We start from the raw sequence: 14122 nt of genomic DNA on the forward strand, positions 1-14122 counted from the left end.
GCCCCAGCAGCCATGGTCCCTGCTCCAGAACCGGACCTTACAGCCATGTTTCCGTGCTCCAGTGCCGGCCCACACAGTCATGGTACCGTGCTCCAGTACCATCCCACACAGCCATGGTTCCGTGTTCCGGTTCCGTGCGTAGCAGCCATGGTCCCTGCTCCAGAACCGGAACTTACAGCCATGTTTCCAGCTCCAGAACCGGCCCACACAGCCATGATCCAGGCTTCAGTTCCGGTTCCCACAGCCATGTTTCCAGCTCCAGAGCCGGCCCATGCAGCCATGGTTCCAGCCCCAGTCCTGGCCCCAGTAGCCATGGTCCCGACTCCAGTTTCGGCTCCAGTACTGGCTCTCTGGCCGACGCCAGCTCCCCGTGTCCTGTCGGCGTACCAGCCGACTCCAGCACCTTGTCTACTGTTGGCTCTCCAGCCGACGACAGAAACCCGAGTCCTGTCGTCGTACCGGCCAACTCCAGCACCTTGTCTCCTGTCAACGTACCGGCCGACTCCAGCACCTCGTCTCCTGTTGACTCTCCAGCCGACGCCAGCTCCCCGTGTCCTGTCGGCGTACCGACCGTCTCAAGTCCCCTCTCAAGTCCCCTCTCGGGTCCCCTCTCGAGTCTCCTCTTGAGTTCCCTCTCAAGTCATCTCTCAAGTCTGCTCTCGACTTCCCTCTCGAGTCCCCTCTCGAGTCCCCTCTCGACTCCCCTTTCAAGACACTTCTCAAGTCCCCTCTCGAGTTCCCTCTCAAGTCATCTCTCAAGTCTCCTCTCGACTTCCCTCTCAAGTCACCTCTCCAGTTCCCTCTGAAGTCTCTTCACGAGTTACCTCTCGAGTCCCCTCTCGAGTCCCCTTTCAAGACACTTCTCAAGTCCACTCTCGAGTTCCCTCTCAAGTTACCTCTCGAGTTCCCTCTCGAGTCCCCTCTCAAGTCCCCTCTCGAGTCCCCTCTCAAGTCACCTCTCGAGTCACCTCTCAAGTCTCCTTTCGAGTTCCCTCTCAAGTCACCTCTGGAGTTCCCTCTCATGTCCCCTCTCGAGTCTCCTCTCGAGTTCCCTCTCAAGCCCTCTCTCGAGTCTCCTCTCGAGTTCCCTATCGAGTCCCCTCTCAAGTCACCTCTCGAGTCACCTCTCGAGTTCCCTCTCAAGTCACCGCTCGAGTTCCCTCTCGAGTCTCCGTTCAAGTTCCCTCTCGAGATCTCTCCCTCAAGTCAACTCTCAAGTTTCCTCTCGAGTTCACTCTCAAGAGTCCCCACTCAAATCCCTACTCAAGTGCCGTTGGAGGTTCTGCTGGGGGTCCTGCCAACTCCATGTCCTGTCCCGTTGGGGATCCCGCCGACTACTCTTCTGCCGGGGGTCCTGCCAATCCTACGTCCTGTGCCGTTGGAGGTCCCGCCGACTACTCTTCTGGCGGGGGTCCTGCCAACCCTATGTCCTGTGCCGTTGGAGGTCCCGCAGACTAGTCTTCTGCCGGGGGTCCTGCCAACCCTATGTCCTGTGCCGTTGGAGGTCCCGCAGACTACTCTTCTGCCGGGGGTCCTGCCAACCCTATGTCCTGTGCCATTGGAGGTCCCGCAGACTACTCTTCTGCCGGGGGTCCTGCCAACCCTATGTCCTGTGCCGTTGGAGGTCCCGCGGACTACTCTGCTGCCGGGGGTCCCGCCAACCCTATGTCCTGTTCCGTTGGAGGACCCGCTGAGAGTCCTGCCAATCCCATGTCTTGTTCCGTTGGAGGTCCCGCCGTCACCTGTCTCGCCGGGGGTCCTGCCAACTCCTGGTCCTCTTCCGTGGGGGATCCTGCCGAAGCCTGTCCGGTCAGCGCCTTCCTGCCCGGCCTCCGGAGCTGTCTGGTCTTCACCCTCGAGCCCGGCCACCTGAGAGCCGCGGTCTTCGCCCTCGAGCCCGGCCCCCTGAGAGCCGCGGTCTTCGCCCTCATGCTCGGCCACCTGAGTTCGCCCGATCTGGTCTTCGCCCCTCCATGGCCTCTGCCTTGCCCCCGGGCCGTCCGCCCGAGACCCCCACCATGGACTCTGCCTTGCCCCCGGGCCGTCCGCTTGAGACCCCCTCCTTGGTCTCTGCCTTGTCCCCGGGCCGTCCGCCCGAGACCCCCTCCTTGGTCTCTGCCTTGCCCCCGGGCCGTCCGCCCGAGACCCGTCCTCCAAGCCCCCTCCACCCACCCTTTCTTGGCCCTAGTTATGTGTCCCTCCTCCGGTGTCCCTCCACCCACCCTGCTGGACTTTTTTTTTTGGGATGTCTGGGATCCGTCCCTTGAGGGGGGGGGGGGGGGGGGGTTCTGTCACACTCCTAAGTTTATGTCACGGTTTTAGTGTTGTCTGTCTGGTTATGGGTTTTGTAAGTCTGTACCTTCTGTGTTTTGTCTTCCTCCTTGTGTTTTGTCTGGTCCTCCTCCCTGTTGTTAGTTTCCCTAATGTGTCTGATTGTCTCATTGTGTTCACCTGTTGTCCTTGTGTTTCTCCCTCCCCTGCCCAGCTGTGTATTGTCCTGTGATTACCCTTCTGTGTATTTAGTCTAGTCTTCCCCTGTGTTCCATGTCGGTTCATTGTTTCCCCTCCATGTTATTCCACGGTCTGTGTTCCTTGTGCTGCTCATTTGTTTTTGGATATTTTGGATACTGCCTTTTTTGCCACAGCTTTTATTATTTAACAAAGCTTGCTTTTCGTTAATACTGCTTTTGGGTTCTACCTTTTCCACGCATCCTGACAGTTGACCACAACATATTACTAGACCGACTAGAAAACTGGGTGGGACTTTCGGAAAGAGTTCTAAATGGGTTTGAATCCTACTTAAAGGACAGAAAAAAACTTTGTTTCTATAGGTAAATACACATCTTAGTTGACAAATATGACATGTGGGACAGTGGGGTACCTCAAGGCTCCATCTTGGGGCCTCTTCTCTTTAATATATACAGTACATGCTACCACAGGCTCAGATAATGAAAAACAACAAAATAAGTTACCATAGCTATGCAGATGACAGCCAAATGTACATAATCATTCAGGAGACTATGCTCCAATTTTACTTGAGCAGGTCTCCCTTGAAAAAGAGATCAATGATCTCAATGGGATTCATCTGTATAAATAAAGGTTTGAAATGAAATGAAAAAACACTGAGTAAGTGCATTGAACAAATCAATGACTGGATGTGTCAGAACTTTCTCCAATTAAACAAAGATAAAAATGAGGTAATGGTTTTTGGAGCCAAGGCAGAACGTATAAAGGTTAGCGCTGAGCTTCACTCTGCAATGTTCAAAACAACAGATAAAGCCAGAAATCTAGGTGTAGTCATGGACTCTGACCTGAATTTCAACAGTCACATTAAAACAGTTACTAAATCAGCCTACTATCACCTAAAGAATATATCTAGGATTAAAAGACTAATGTCACAGCAGGATTTGGAAAAACTTGTCCATGCTTTTATATCTTCAGTAGACTGGACTACTGTAATGGTGTCTTTACAGGTCTCACTAAAACATATATTAGAAAGCTGCAGCTGATTCAGAACGCCGCTGCTCGAGTCCTCACTAACACTAAGAAAGTGGATCACATCACTCCTGAGGCCTGTACTACGAAGCTGGTTCAACCTAACCTGGATATGTTTGAGTTAGCCGGTTGGCCTAATCCAAAACATACGCGCTCTCGCTAAACTGTACTACGACGCGGGTTATCAAGTGGATCGCTCAAGCCAGCCGTGTCCTATCTAGTTAGGTGCACGTTCACATGAAAGGGGTGATATTTGGAGCATTCGACCAATCACAAACATGGAAAAGCGTACTGACAGCGCAGCGTCATACTTCCTGAATGAAAAGTCAACTATATAATTAGACAAATATAAGACGTTTAACTTTAAACATCCATGACTTAAACACTTTATCCAGGATAAAAGCCACATAGTTGCACCTGAAAGGTGAATACAGCTGGTAAAAGAAAAAGTGTTTGAATGCGTACATTAACAGGTTTATGATCAGGGGTGCACACAACTTTCTCAGTGATGTACTCAGATGAGTACCTGGAGTCAGTGTTTGGTACTCCAACTTCCGGCTGCCCTCAAAGTTCCCATGAAGCCCTCTGTATCGCGAATATCAGTGGGTGGGGGTGCTAGTGGAGTATGATGAAGCCCCCTGTATCGCGAATGTCAACGGGGGGGGGGGGGGGGGTAGTAGTAGTAGAGTAGTAGTAGAGTGCAGAGCTTCGTGACCACAGAGCGTGTGAACGTTGTGATCAGCTGTTTTAGCGCAGTGCTGCTGTACAGGCCGACGTTAACAGCAGCCCTGTCTGTGCACACGGAGACCAACTCCGTCGTCCGATGATCTAACCGCCTTCTGGAAAAGCTTCACATATACATCGGTACGCAAATGCGCTTTGTGACACAAGTGACGGTACCAATTTCAGATTGTTGCCGCGCATGCGTACCTGCGTACCAGTTATGTGCACCCCTGTTTATGATATCACTGCCTACTAAGACAGGAGTGGATCTGACTTTAATTACATTTGAGTTGAGTATTTCGTCAACTTAATGTGTTGCTTAAAATAATACTTCTGCATACAGTATGTGACACTGTGAGTGTTTTGTTGCCAGATACGGCTCAGCTGACTCAGATAAGGAAATATATGATACATTATGATGTGATATGCCGCGGACTGTACTTAATGTTACTCTGATCCGGTTACTTATGTTGTGGCAGATATTTAAGTAAGCTTTCTTAACGCTAATGTTATAATAGTCAGATTGCTCTGAAGATGAGAGGTGATATTCTATTAATGTTCACGTTCACACAGTCGGTGATTTTTGCCGGCCGTCTTTCCTGCAACGGCAGCTTTTCTGTATTTCCTTTCTCCTGTAATATGACTTGATCGCTTTAAACTCCGCACACTGAGCTCTGATTGGTCAGCAGGCAGTGCTTTCACTGAGTTGAGCTCTTAGCCTGCAACCTAACCTGCTCCGGGGCAGGTTAGCCGCACAGCATAAGTTACCATGGAGATCTAGCCCGCTAAAAAGATTACCAGCTTCGTAGGACCGGAAACCCCGAGTTTTCCCTGAAGTTAGCCGGCTAAGCGAAAATCCTGCTTCGTAGTATACCCCACTGTTCTGAAGTCTTCACATTGGCTTCCTGTGTGTCAAATAATTGATTTGAAAATACTGCTGCTGGTTTATAAAGCTTTAAATGGTTTAGGCCCAAAATACATTTCTGACCTACTGCTAAATTATGAACCATCCAGATCTCTCAAGTCTTCAGGGACTGGTCAGCTTTCTGTCCCCAGAGTCAGAACTAAACATGGTAAAGCAGCGTTTAGTTATTATGCTCCAAATATCTTGAACACACTCCTAAAAACCTGCAGGTCCGCTGTAACTCTGACTACTTTTAAATCCAGGCAAAAAACGTTTTGCCGCTGCTTTTAATTGAACTATTCACATCTTAAACTGCACTGTAACTTTTATCCATGTATTTTTCATTTTAATGTTTATTTTATTATCTTTTCTTTTTAATGACTGATTTCAAATGCCATTTTCTTAATGTCTTTCATTTTTTGTAAAGCACTTTGAATTGCCTTGTGTTGAAAGGTGCTATATAAATAAACTTGCCTTGCCTTGCCTTGCCTTGCCTTGCCTTGCCTTGCCTTGCCTTGCCTTGCCTTGCCTTGCCTTGCCTTGCCTTGCCTTGCCTTGACTTAACACTATTGTTTGAAATAAATTTAATAATTAATCCCATTATTAATAGTCAATCTCCAAACAAATTTCACACGAGCCGTCTGTAGTCTTCACCTATAAAATTGTATTTCGTTGTGATGATTGGTTAAACAAAAATATGTATGGGCCTTTATGGGGTCAGTATGTACACTACAATTTTTCCTTGCCGGAGGTCCTGCCTGGCTGCTTATTTGTTCCTTATTTAGCCTGGTTTCTCCAGTTGTTTTTAATGTTCCCAAAAGCGTGATGGGAAGTAAAGAACTATATTAAGAGTGAGGTGCGTCGAATTAAGAAGAGACTGAAGCGGAGAAACAAAGGAGGTGGGAATACTTAGATCAAGTGAGAGGTGTTGCATCTATCTTAACTCGGTGTGTGAAACTGGCGGACAGTGAGCCTTTGGTCCTGCAGTCGGGAGGGGATGTTGTGATTGGAGGGCTGTTCCCTCTGCATTTTGTGGCTCCTAAGCCGCAGAACAGCTACCACAGCAAACCCCAGCTCATACCTAGTGGGTAAGTTTGAGGATACTGTTGATATCTTTTAAAGGCCCCTGTTGATGCTTTTGGTTTCAAATCAGACTCTAAAAACAATAATTTGTCCTTGTTCAGGCCTATTTTAGGTAAAACAACCCCTGTTAAAGGGGCAACTTATGAAAACTATAAAGGTGCTGCTGAAAAAACTTGGTGAGTTTCTCTTAACACTGGTTCAGAGGATCTGCACAGCACAACAAACAGCATTGTTCTGAAACCACTAAGCAATAGTCACAAGAATCTCAGCAAAGATTTTAGCTTTAAAAAAAACAAAACCATAAAGCTTAAAAAGATGGGGAACAATGAGCAAATAACCCCCAAAACAAGATTGTTTCTAATCATCCACCCACCTCCTTTTCTGAAAATCTGATCCTAGAAAAACATAAAACATGTACAGTATATTGGCCATTTAAGGACATGTCTGGTTTTTCAGGGGAAGTTCTGCTGTGATGGCTTTAGATTAGGGTATTTGGGCATCCATCCAAACAGCATGACTTTGTCAATGATGATTATTTGAAGAAAAGTTACATGTAAAATAAATACATCTTGTCAGCGCTGGGCATGGACATGCTCTCTCTCTAGCAAAGTGACGTATGGTAGAAGGAGGGAAGCATCTAAAAAATGTTATAAACCAGTGAGAACACACAGTACAGTTTGCCCACTTGGTGACAGTTGATGATGGAGATGTCTGTTATTGGTCTGATACTGTCTATAGCTTTGTGTGAGCTGAAATCAGTTCTTGTTTTGAATATTTTTGGGGATGGTGTGAAACAAGCGGCTGGGCATACAGGGGATAGGACTGCTGCTGTGCTTAGCACTGATACTTCATCTGTGACATGTAAGCTACAAGGTACCACTCAGCAACCTGCATTCTCTATGGACGGTGACTATGTCATTGGGGGTGTTTTTTCCATACACTCCAACATGCACACTGCGAAGCATAACTACACCACCATACCCGAGCCACTAAGCTGCGCAGGGAGGTTAGTACAGGGAGATGTTGGCTAGAATGTGGGCATATACAGTATATTGATGCCTATATTGACAATTTGTATTGCAATATACTGTGTTGTATGACATACAACACAGTATATTGCAACACAAATTCACAATATAAATATTGTATAAACTTAAAAAATCATTATTATTTTTAAATAATTTAGTTTTTTAAGTAATGTGGATTTATTTTTTCTATTTCATAAAAGGTAATAGTTTAACTGATATATACATACTTAACCATTTTTTGAATGGAGAAATGTGAAACTTGTGATTTATTGGACCATTGAATCAATTCATCAAAGTTATTGTGAATATTGGATATATATCTAATCAAGTTTTTGGGTTTTTGACAGATGCAATTCCCATAAAGCCTACATAGATGCTATTGGTTATTATCCAGGCCATATAATTTCAGTCATCTTGTAGTCTATCACGTATTATTTTCAAATCTTTAAGTTTTAACATTAACACCGATGTATGTGTGCAGCATCGACTCCCGTGAACTGCGCTTCTCACGTGCAATGGTCTTCGCCATTGAGCAGATTAACAACAGCACCGAGCTGCTTCCGGGGATCAAGCTTGGTTATGAGATATACGACTCATGTTCCTCGGTGTCCGTGGCGGTGCATGTTGCATTTCAGCTTTCAGGGGGACTGGACCCGCTGTTTAACACCAGGGACAAATGCTCGCACTCTGGTATGGTGATGGGCGTTGTTGGTGAGTCTGGGTCCACGCCTTCCATCAGTATCTCGCGCATCATCGGGCCATTCAATATACCTCAAGTAAATATTAAGAATTTATTGCAAACTGTGTTTGAGTCCATTAGTTGTTTTGCCTCTGTCTCGTTAAATAACTGTTGTTTTCTTTAGGTGAGCCACTTTGCCACGTGTGCATGCCTGTCTGATAAGAAGCAGTACCCAAGTTTCTTCAGAACAATCCCGAGTGATCAATTCCAGGCTGACGCGCTGGCCAAGCTGGTAAAACACTTTGGCTGGACTTGGATAGGTGCTGTCCGGGCGGATTCGGACTATGGCAACAATGGCATGGCGTCTTTCCTGCATGCAGCACGTAAAGAGGGAATCTGTGTGGAATACTCCGAGTCTTTCTATCGGACCCACCCACGTAGCCGGATCCAGAGAGTAGCTGACGTTATCCGCAGGTGTCTATATCACTGAGTATACTTCTGTTCACTGTGCTGACACTGACCTTCTGCACAGAAAAACCAAAACAAGTTCTATAAGTGATGGGACATGTTTTTACTACAACAGGAAATGTGCCAATACATATTTTTTTCATCCCTCATGTTTTGTTTTTCTTCATACTTATGACTTATACTGTTATAAAAGACAATATTAGTCTTATATTATAACTATTGTTTTTATCTGTCATTGAACGTCCCTCCAGGTCAACGGCTAAGGTTGTTGTGGCATTTATTTCCCCTGGAGATATGAAGATTCTGCTGGAGGAGCTGTCACGCAAGCCTTCTCCACCTCGCCAGTGGATAGGTAGTGAGGCCTGGGTAACCGACCGAGACATGCTGAGGTTCAGCTTCCTTGCTGGAGCCATCGGATTTGGTATTGAAAAATCCATCATCCCAGGTCTGAGGGACTTCCTGCTGGATCTCTCTCCCTCTAAAGTGGCTGACTCCCCATTGCTTACCATGTTCTGGGAGGAAGCATTCAACTGCAGGCTGGTAAAAAGTGAGAAAGTTGTGCCAATTTTAAACATACATGACACTCACGGTAGTGTCTTGATTGTGTTAGTTTTTTTTATTTTCTGTCAAAGTGAAGCTCCCTGAATTGATCAGCCTGTTAAAGACCAAACCCCAGATTTTGACTGAAAGGGAAATCTAATATTTTTAATGAAATACATGAGGCGAACATAAGGTGAATGATCTCACAATGTGATGTTCATGTCATGTTTATTAACAATTCTGTCTAATATATTGTAAATAACATACATGTTCACTTACTCTACTTGGGCTATTATGCAGTGATTCTAGACTCTTTATTTGTTTAGTTGAAAGCTATTTATTCCTCAATGCACAACAATTTAGGGAAAGTCTCTTGTCAAAAAAAAATCATGCTTTACAATATGCTTATCAAAAACATACAGTGCAGAGTTAAAATATATGTAAAAAAAAAATATATATATATCAATTGTGGAATATATTTGTTGACAGGTTACAGTCATTGTAAAATAAAGATGAACCTTAGGAAAGTAGTAAATGTACGTATGCTTTATGAGAAGTAATATATACGTGGTATTACATTATATGTTACTTGTTAGACGCTTTTATCCAAAGCGACTTACATACGGTATGTGAACATACATAATGTAGGTGAGTTAAAGTACAAGTATTTAAATGTAGAGGGACAGTATCAAAGTCCTGACTTCAAGAGTCCAGCAGTCTTATTACGTGTTGAATCAAGCTGTGTAGGCCTGTTAGTGTGTTACAGTCTACCAGACAGCAGAGGGCAGAACGTTTATTTCTAGTGTGATAAGGGTTTCTGATGATCCTGTACTAATGGTTCTAGTGTCCACCATGCATCATTATAACAGGGCAAGTCAGTATTAAATAAAAGGAATACATATGTTGCCTTGTACAATAAGTATTTGTCTGATGACTGATTTGTGTAAATATGAGCTGCTAAAATAAACTAATAATGTAAAAAACAGACATGTCCGCAAAACAGTGATTTGAAATGTGATGCAAATCCTGCAATGCTTGTTTGGCAGGTTGAATAACACAATGCAAACATAAGAATGAATGTAATCATCATGGCTAAAAACACCTCCCTCTGTCTCTTTGTTTTTAGGTGAAGCTACAGACAGGAGTGTGTGTGATGGAACTGAAGATATAAAGATGCTCCAGAGCTCATACACTGACACATCTCAACTTCGAATCACTAACATGGTGTACAAGGCTGTCTATGCAATAGCGCATGCCATTCATAACGCAGTGTGTCAGCAAACAGATTCTACTACACAGTGTGATATGTTCACTAAGCTCGAGGCCAAAGAGGTCAGTAAAAATAATGATGTTCTTTTAAGCTGCATGTCAATTTTATCAAATGAATGCTCATTTTATTTTAAATGTTCTCTTTATCCCCTTCACTATCTTCCTTTAATTCATCCCTAGGTTCTTAATCAGCTGAAAAAGGTAAATTTTTCCCAAAATGGTTATGATGTGTCATTTGATGCCAACGGGGATCCTGTGGCCACATATGAGCTGGTAAACTGGCAAAGAAATGAGAGTGGCATCATTGAGTTGGTGACTGTGGGGCAATACGATTCATCACTGCCGGTGGGCAAGGAGTTCCTTATCAACAGGAACCTCACCTGGGTGGAGGGTGGCACACAGGTGAGGAGCCCCAAAGCAATAGTTTAACATGCTACATTTTCATATCATCTCAAAGGGTATGATGTCTCATACCTCGGTACCTCATTAAAATTCCAATGTTACGAATAATGAGAGAGTATTTTTAACATGACATTTATGTTTTAATGTTGAAAATACATGTTTACTTACTTACTTACTTTTTTCTTTTTTTTTTAACTAAACAGAAATGTAAAAGACACAAAGAAAAACATTGTGAAGAAAAAACTTGAATCTATCCTTTTATCATTTTAGCTTCAGAGCACACCTGTCTACATGTGAGTTAATTTGTATGTGACAGGTGCCTGTGTCAGTATTTTTTGTTTTGAAAGTACTTGAAATCTACTATTTTATGGGGTGGAGAAAAAAGTGACACAATTAAATGTGTTGTATAAAATACTTTAGCTTTACCTGATTATGTTTACACAAAAACTGGATTGTATCGCCTTGGCAGTGCGGTTGACAATACAAAAATGTAAAAGACACAAAGAAAAACATTGTGAAGAAAAAAACATGTGAGTTAATTCGTATGTGACAGGTGCCTGTGTCAGTGTGCACTGACAGCTGTCCTTCAGGAACTCGTAAAGTGCTTCAGAAAGGAAAACCCATCTGCTGTTATGACTGTACACTGTGTCCCGAGGGAGAGATTAGCAATGCTACAGGTATTTGTTTTTCTAATGTATGTCTACAACATAAAATATAAATTCCAACTGCTTAAAGCTCTTTTCTTTTTTTCAGATTCCTTTGATTGTTTCCCTTGCCCCAAGGAATTCTGGCCTAATGCAGAGAGAGATACGTGTCTTCCCAAACCTGTAGAGTTTCTTTCCTTCAACGAGCCCCTTGGAATCGTCTTGGCTGCTTTTTCAATCGGTGGTGCCTGTCTCACCATTATAACAGCGGCTGTGTTCTATCGTCACAGGAGCTCACCAATTGTCAGGGCCAACAACTCTGAGCAGAGCTTCTTGCTGCTCTTCTCCCTGACTCTATGTTTCTTATGTTCATTAACGTTCATTGGAGCACCCTCAGAGTGGTCCTGCATGCTGCGCCACACAGCGTTTGGGAACACATTCGTCCTCTGCATGTCTTGTGTTCTTGGAAAAACTATAGTAGTTCTGACGGCCTTCAAAGCTACACTACCAGGTAGTAATTTGATGAAATGGTTTGGGCCTTCACAGCAAAGATTGACTGTAGTGTCTTTCACGTTTATTCAAGTTTTGATATGTACTATTTGGTTAATTCTTAGTCCCCCCTTTCCGAAGAAAAACCTCACGACATACAAGGAGAGAATCATCCTGGAGTGTGCATTAGGATCAGCTTTGGGGTTCTGGGCTGTACTTGGGTATATAGGCTTACTGGCTGTCTTTTGCTTTGTGTTAGCTGTCCTAGCTCGGAAACTACCTAATAACTTTAATGAAGCCAAGCTTATCACATTCAGCATGTTGATATTCTGTGCAGTCTGGATCACATTTATCCCAGCATATGTGAGCTCTCCTGGGAAATATACTGTGGCTGTGGAAATATTTGCCATTCTGGCCTCCAGTTTTGGACTAATTACGTGTATATTCGCTCCAAAATGTTTTATTATTTTGTTTAAGCCAGAGAAAAACACCAAGAAACATTTAATGAGCAGGGGTTTGTAAAAAATGTAGATGGCTTCATAAAGCCTACTGTGCACATTCAAATATGCTTTCCTTGTTGATTTAAATATTCATATCGGAGTTTCTTTTATGCTCAATATTTTACAAATTGTAATGTAATTTTTTGAATGTAATAATAATGCCCTATTTTACAAAACATTTTGATCAATTACTGAAAAAATAAAATAAAGTGAATAAATAAAGTCAACATTCAGACCGTGTGTGGTACTTGATTAACATTTCCCAAAAAATATTAAATACTGCATAATTGTAAGAAAAGCTGGCTGAATTGCTATAACATTATTGCCAAAGAGGAAAATACAACATCCCATAGTCCACAAATGTGTTTTGAATATTCTTATTATTATATTTAAAATATAACAATTTTCATAGATTGCATATTTTGGGACGTATACTGTAAGCTTACGCACCATTATAAAATGCACATTAGCTTTACAGTATGATGTAGCCACCCGTATGTCGTAGGTCTGGGTTTGTTTGGTCTAAAATAAATCTGATATTTCTGAATCATCTGAGTCTTAAAAGGCAACAATTAAAATAAAATGCAATTGTTCAAATGGAATTTCATAAAGTACATTTTGTATCATCCTTTAATGTATATTCTCAAAAGTAACCTGGAATTGTTCCAGTCTTAGTAATATACACTTAAAAACATTACATTGCATTTTGCTGACGCTTTTATCCAAAGCGACTTACAATAAGTGCGTTCGACCAACAAAATACAAACTTAAAGAAAACAGAATCATATAAGTACATCAGGTGTCATAGAGCTAAAACATTTCAAGTGCTACTCAACTGGCTTTAGATAAGCCAGTCCTTTATTAGCAGTGTTGGAAAAGTTACTTTTAAAAAGTAACTAGTAATAGTTATAGTTACTGCTCTCAAAAAAGTAACTAGTTACTTTATTAGTTACTAAATTATAAAAGTAACTAGTAACACGTTACTTTACTTCACTTTAAAAATAATAACAATAAAAATACAAGTTTTTGTGTTGTTTTTTGCTGACTAGTTCTCTGAAGGCAACAGACTTGACTGTTGCGATGGGCAGCATGTCCTCAACAACATACCTGGCAATCAATCTATTTAGTTGACTCTGGGTGACATGTGGCGATTTGAAAGAATCGTTTTTTGGCTGTTTAGATGGTGTTGCTCCATCTGGGTCACTGCCGGTGGTTGAGACGGTGGGGTCTTTGGCGACTAGTTTTATAGCCCCATGTACATTAGTTAGGTGCTTCAGGAGATTGGCATTGCTGTTATTCAATGTGGACAATGCTTTCTGTCCTGCACACAGTTTACATTTGACCGTAATATTTTTTGCGTCCTTTATCCCCACAAATTGAAAATAGTGGTTGTATTCAATTCAATTCAATTCAAAACCTTTATTTATTCAGGTGAAAACCCATTGAGATCATTGACCTCTTTTTCAATGGTGACCTGCTGCAAGTAGGTTCCAACATGAATACAAACATGACAGAAAAACAAAGAGGACATCATATGGCATATTGACTACAGTTCGTATAGCGAGTAGCATTTACAGATACCAACAGTTTCCGATTGGATAGCATCTATCCTTGTTTTAAAAACATGTAATGGAACCAAACTGCTCAACTTGAATTCCTTTTGCAGACTGTTCCAAATTAGCAGAGCTGCGCATCTAAAACCTGTATTCCCTAAGACAGTCCTAGCAGTTGGCACATTTAATACAAACACAGCATTCGATCTCAGGCAGTAGCCATTTACAATACGCCGTGAGATCAGGGAGCAGATGTAAGATGGAAGTTTCCCTAACATTGCTTTGTAAATAAAAAGATACCAGTGCTTGAGCCGCCGTACAGTTAGTGAAAGCAAACCTACCCTT

General features: G+C 42.9%; 1 protein-coding gene across 1 annotated transcript; it reads left to right on the top strand.

The window, feature by feature from the left end:
• Positions 1 to 7724: 7724 nt before the first annotated feature.
• On the top strand, positions 7725 to 12246 carry LOC307037295 (extracellular calcium-sensing receptor-like; the record flags this gene model as incomplete). The annotated part of the gene is made up of 7 exons (XM_079678066.1): positions 7725 to 8009; positions 8097 to 8386; positions 8632 to 8927; positions 10047 to 10252; positions 10370 to 10591; positions 11145 to 11268; positions 11345 to 12246. Exons 1-7 carry the CDS (start codon positions 7749 to 7751, stop codon positions 12244 to 12246), a joined length of 2301 nt encoding a protein of 766 aa, XP_079534192.1. The 5' UTR covers positions 7725 to 7748.
• Positions 12247 to 14122: the final 1876 nt, after the last annotated feature.

This window comes from Notothenia rossii, assembly GCF_949606895.1.
Source record: "Notothenia rossii genome assembly, chromosome: 4".
In the NCBI taxonomy this organism is placed as follows: Eukaryota; Metazoa; Chordata; class Actinopteri; order Perciformes; family Nototheniidae; genus Notothenia; species Notothenia rossii.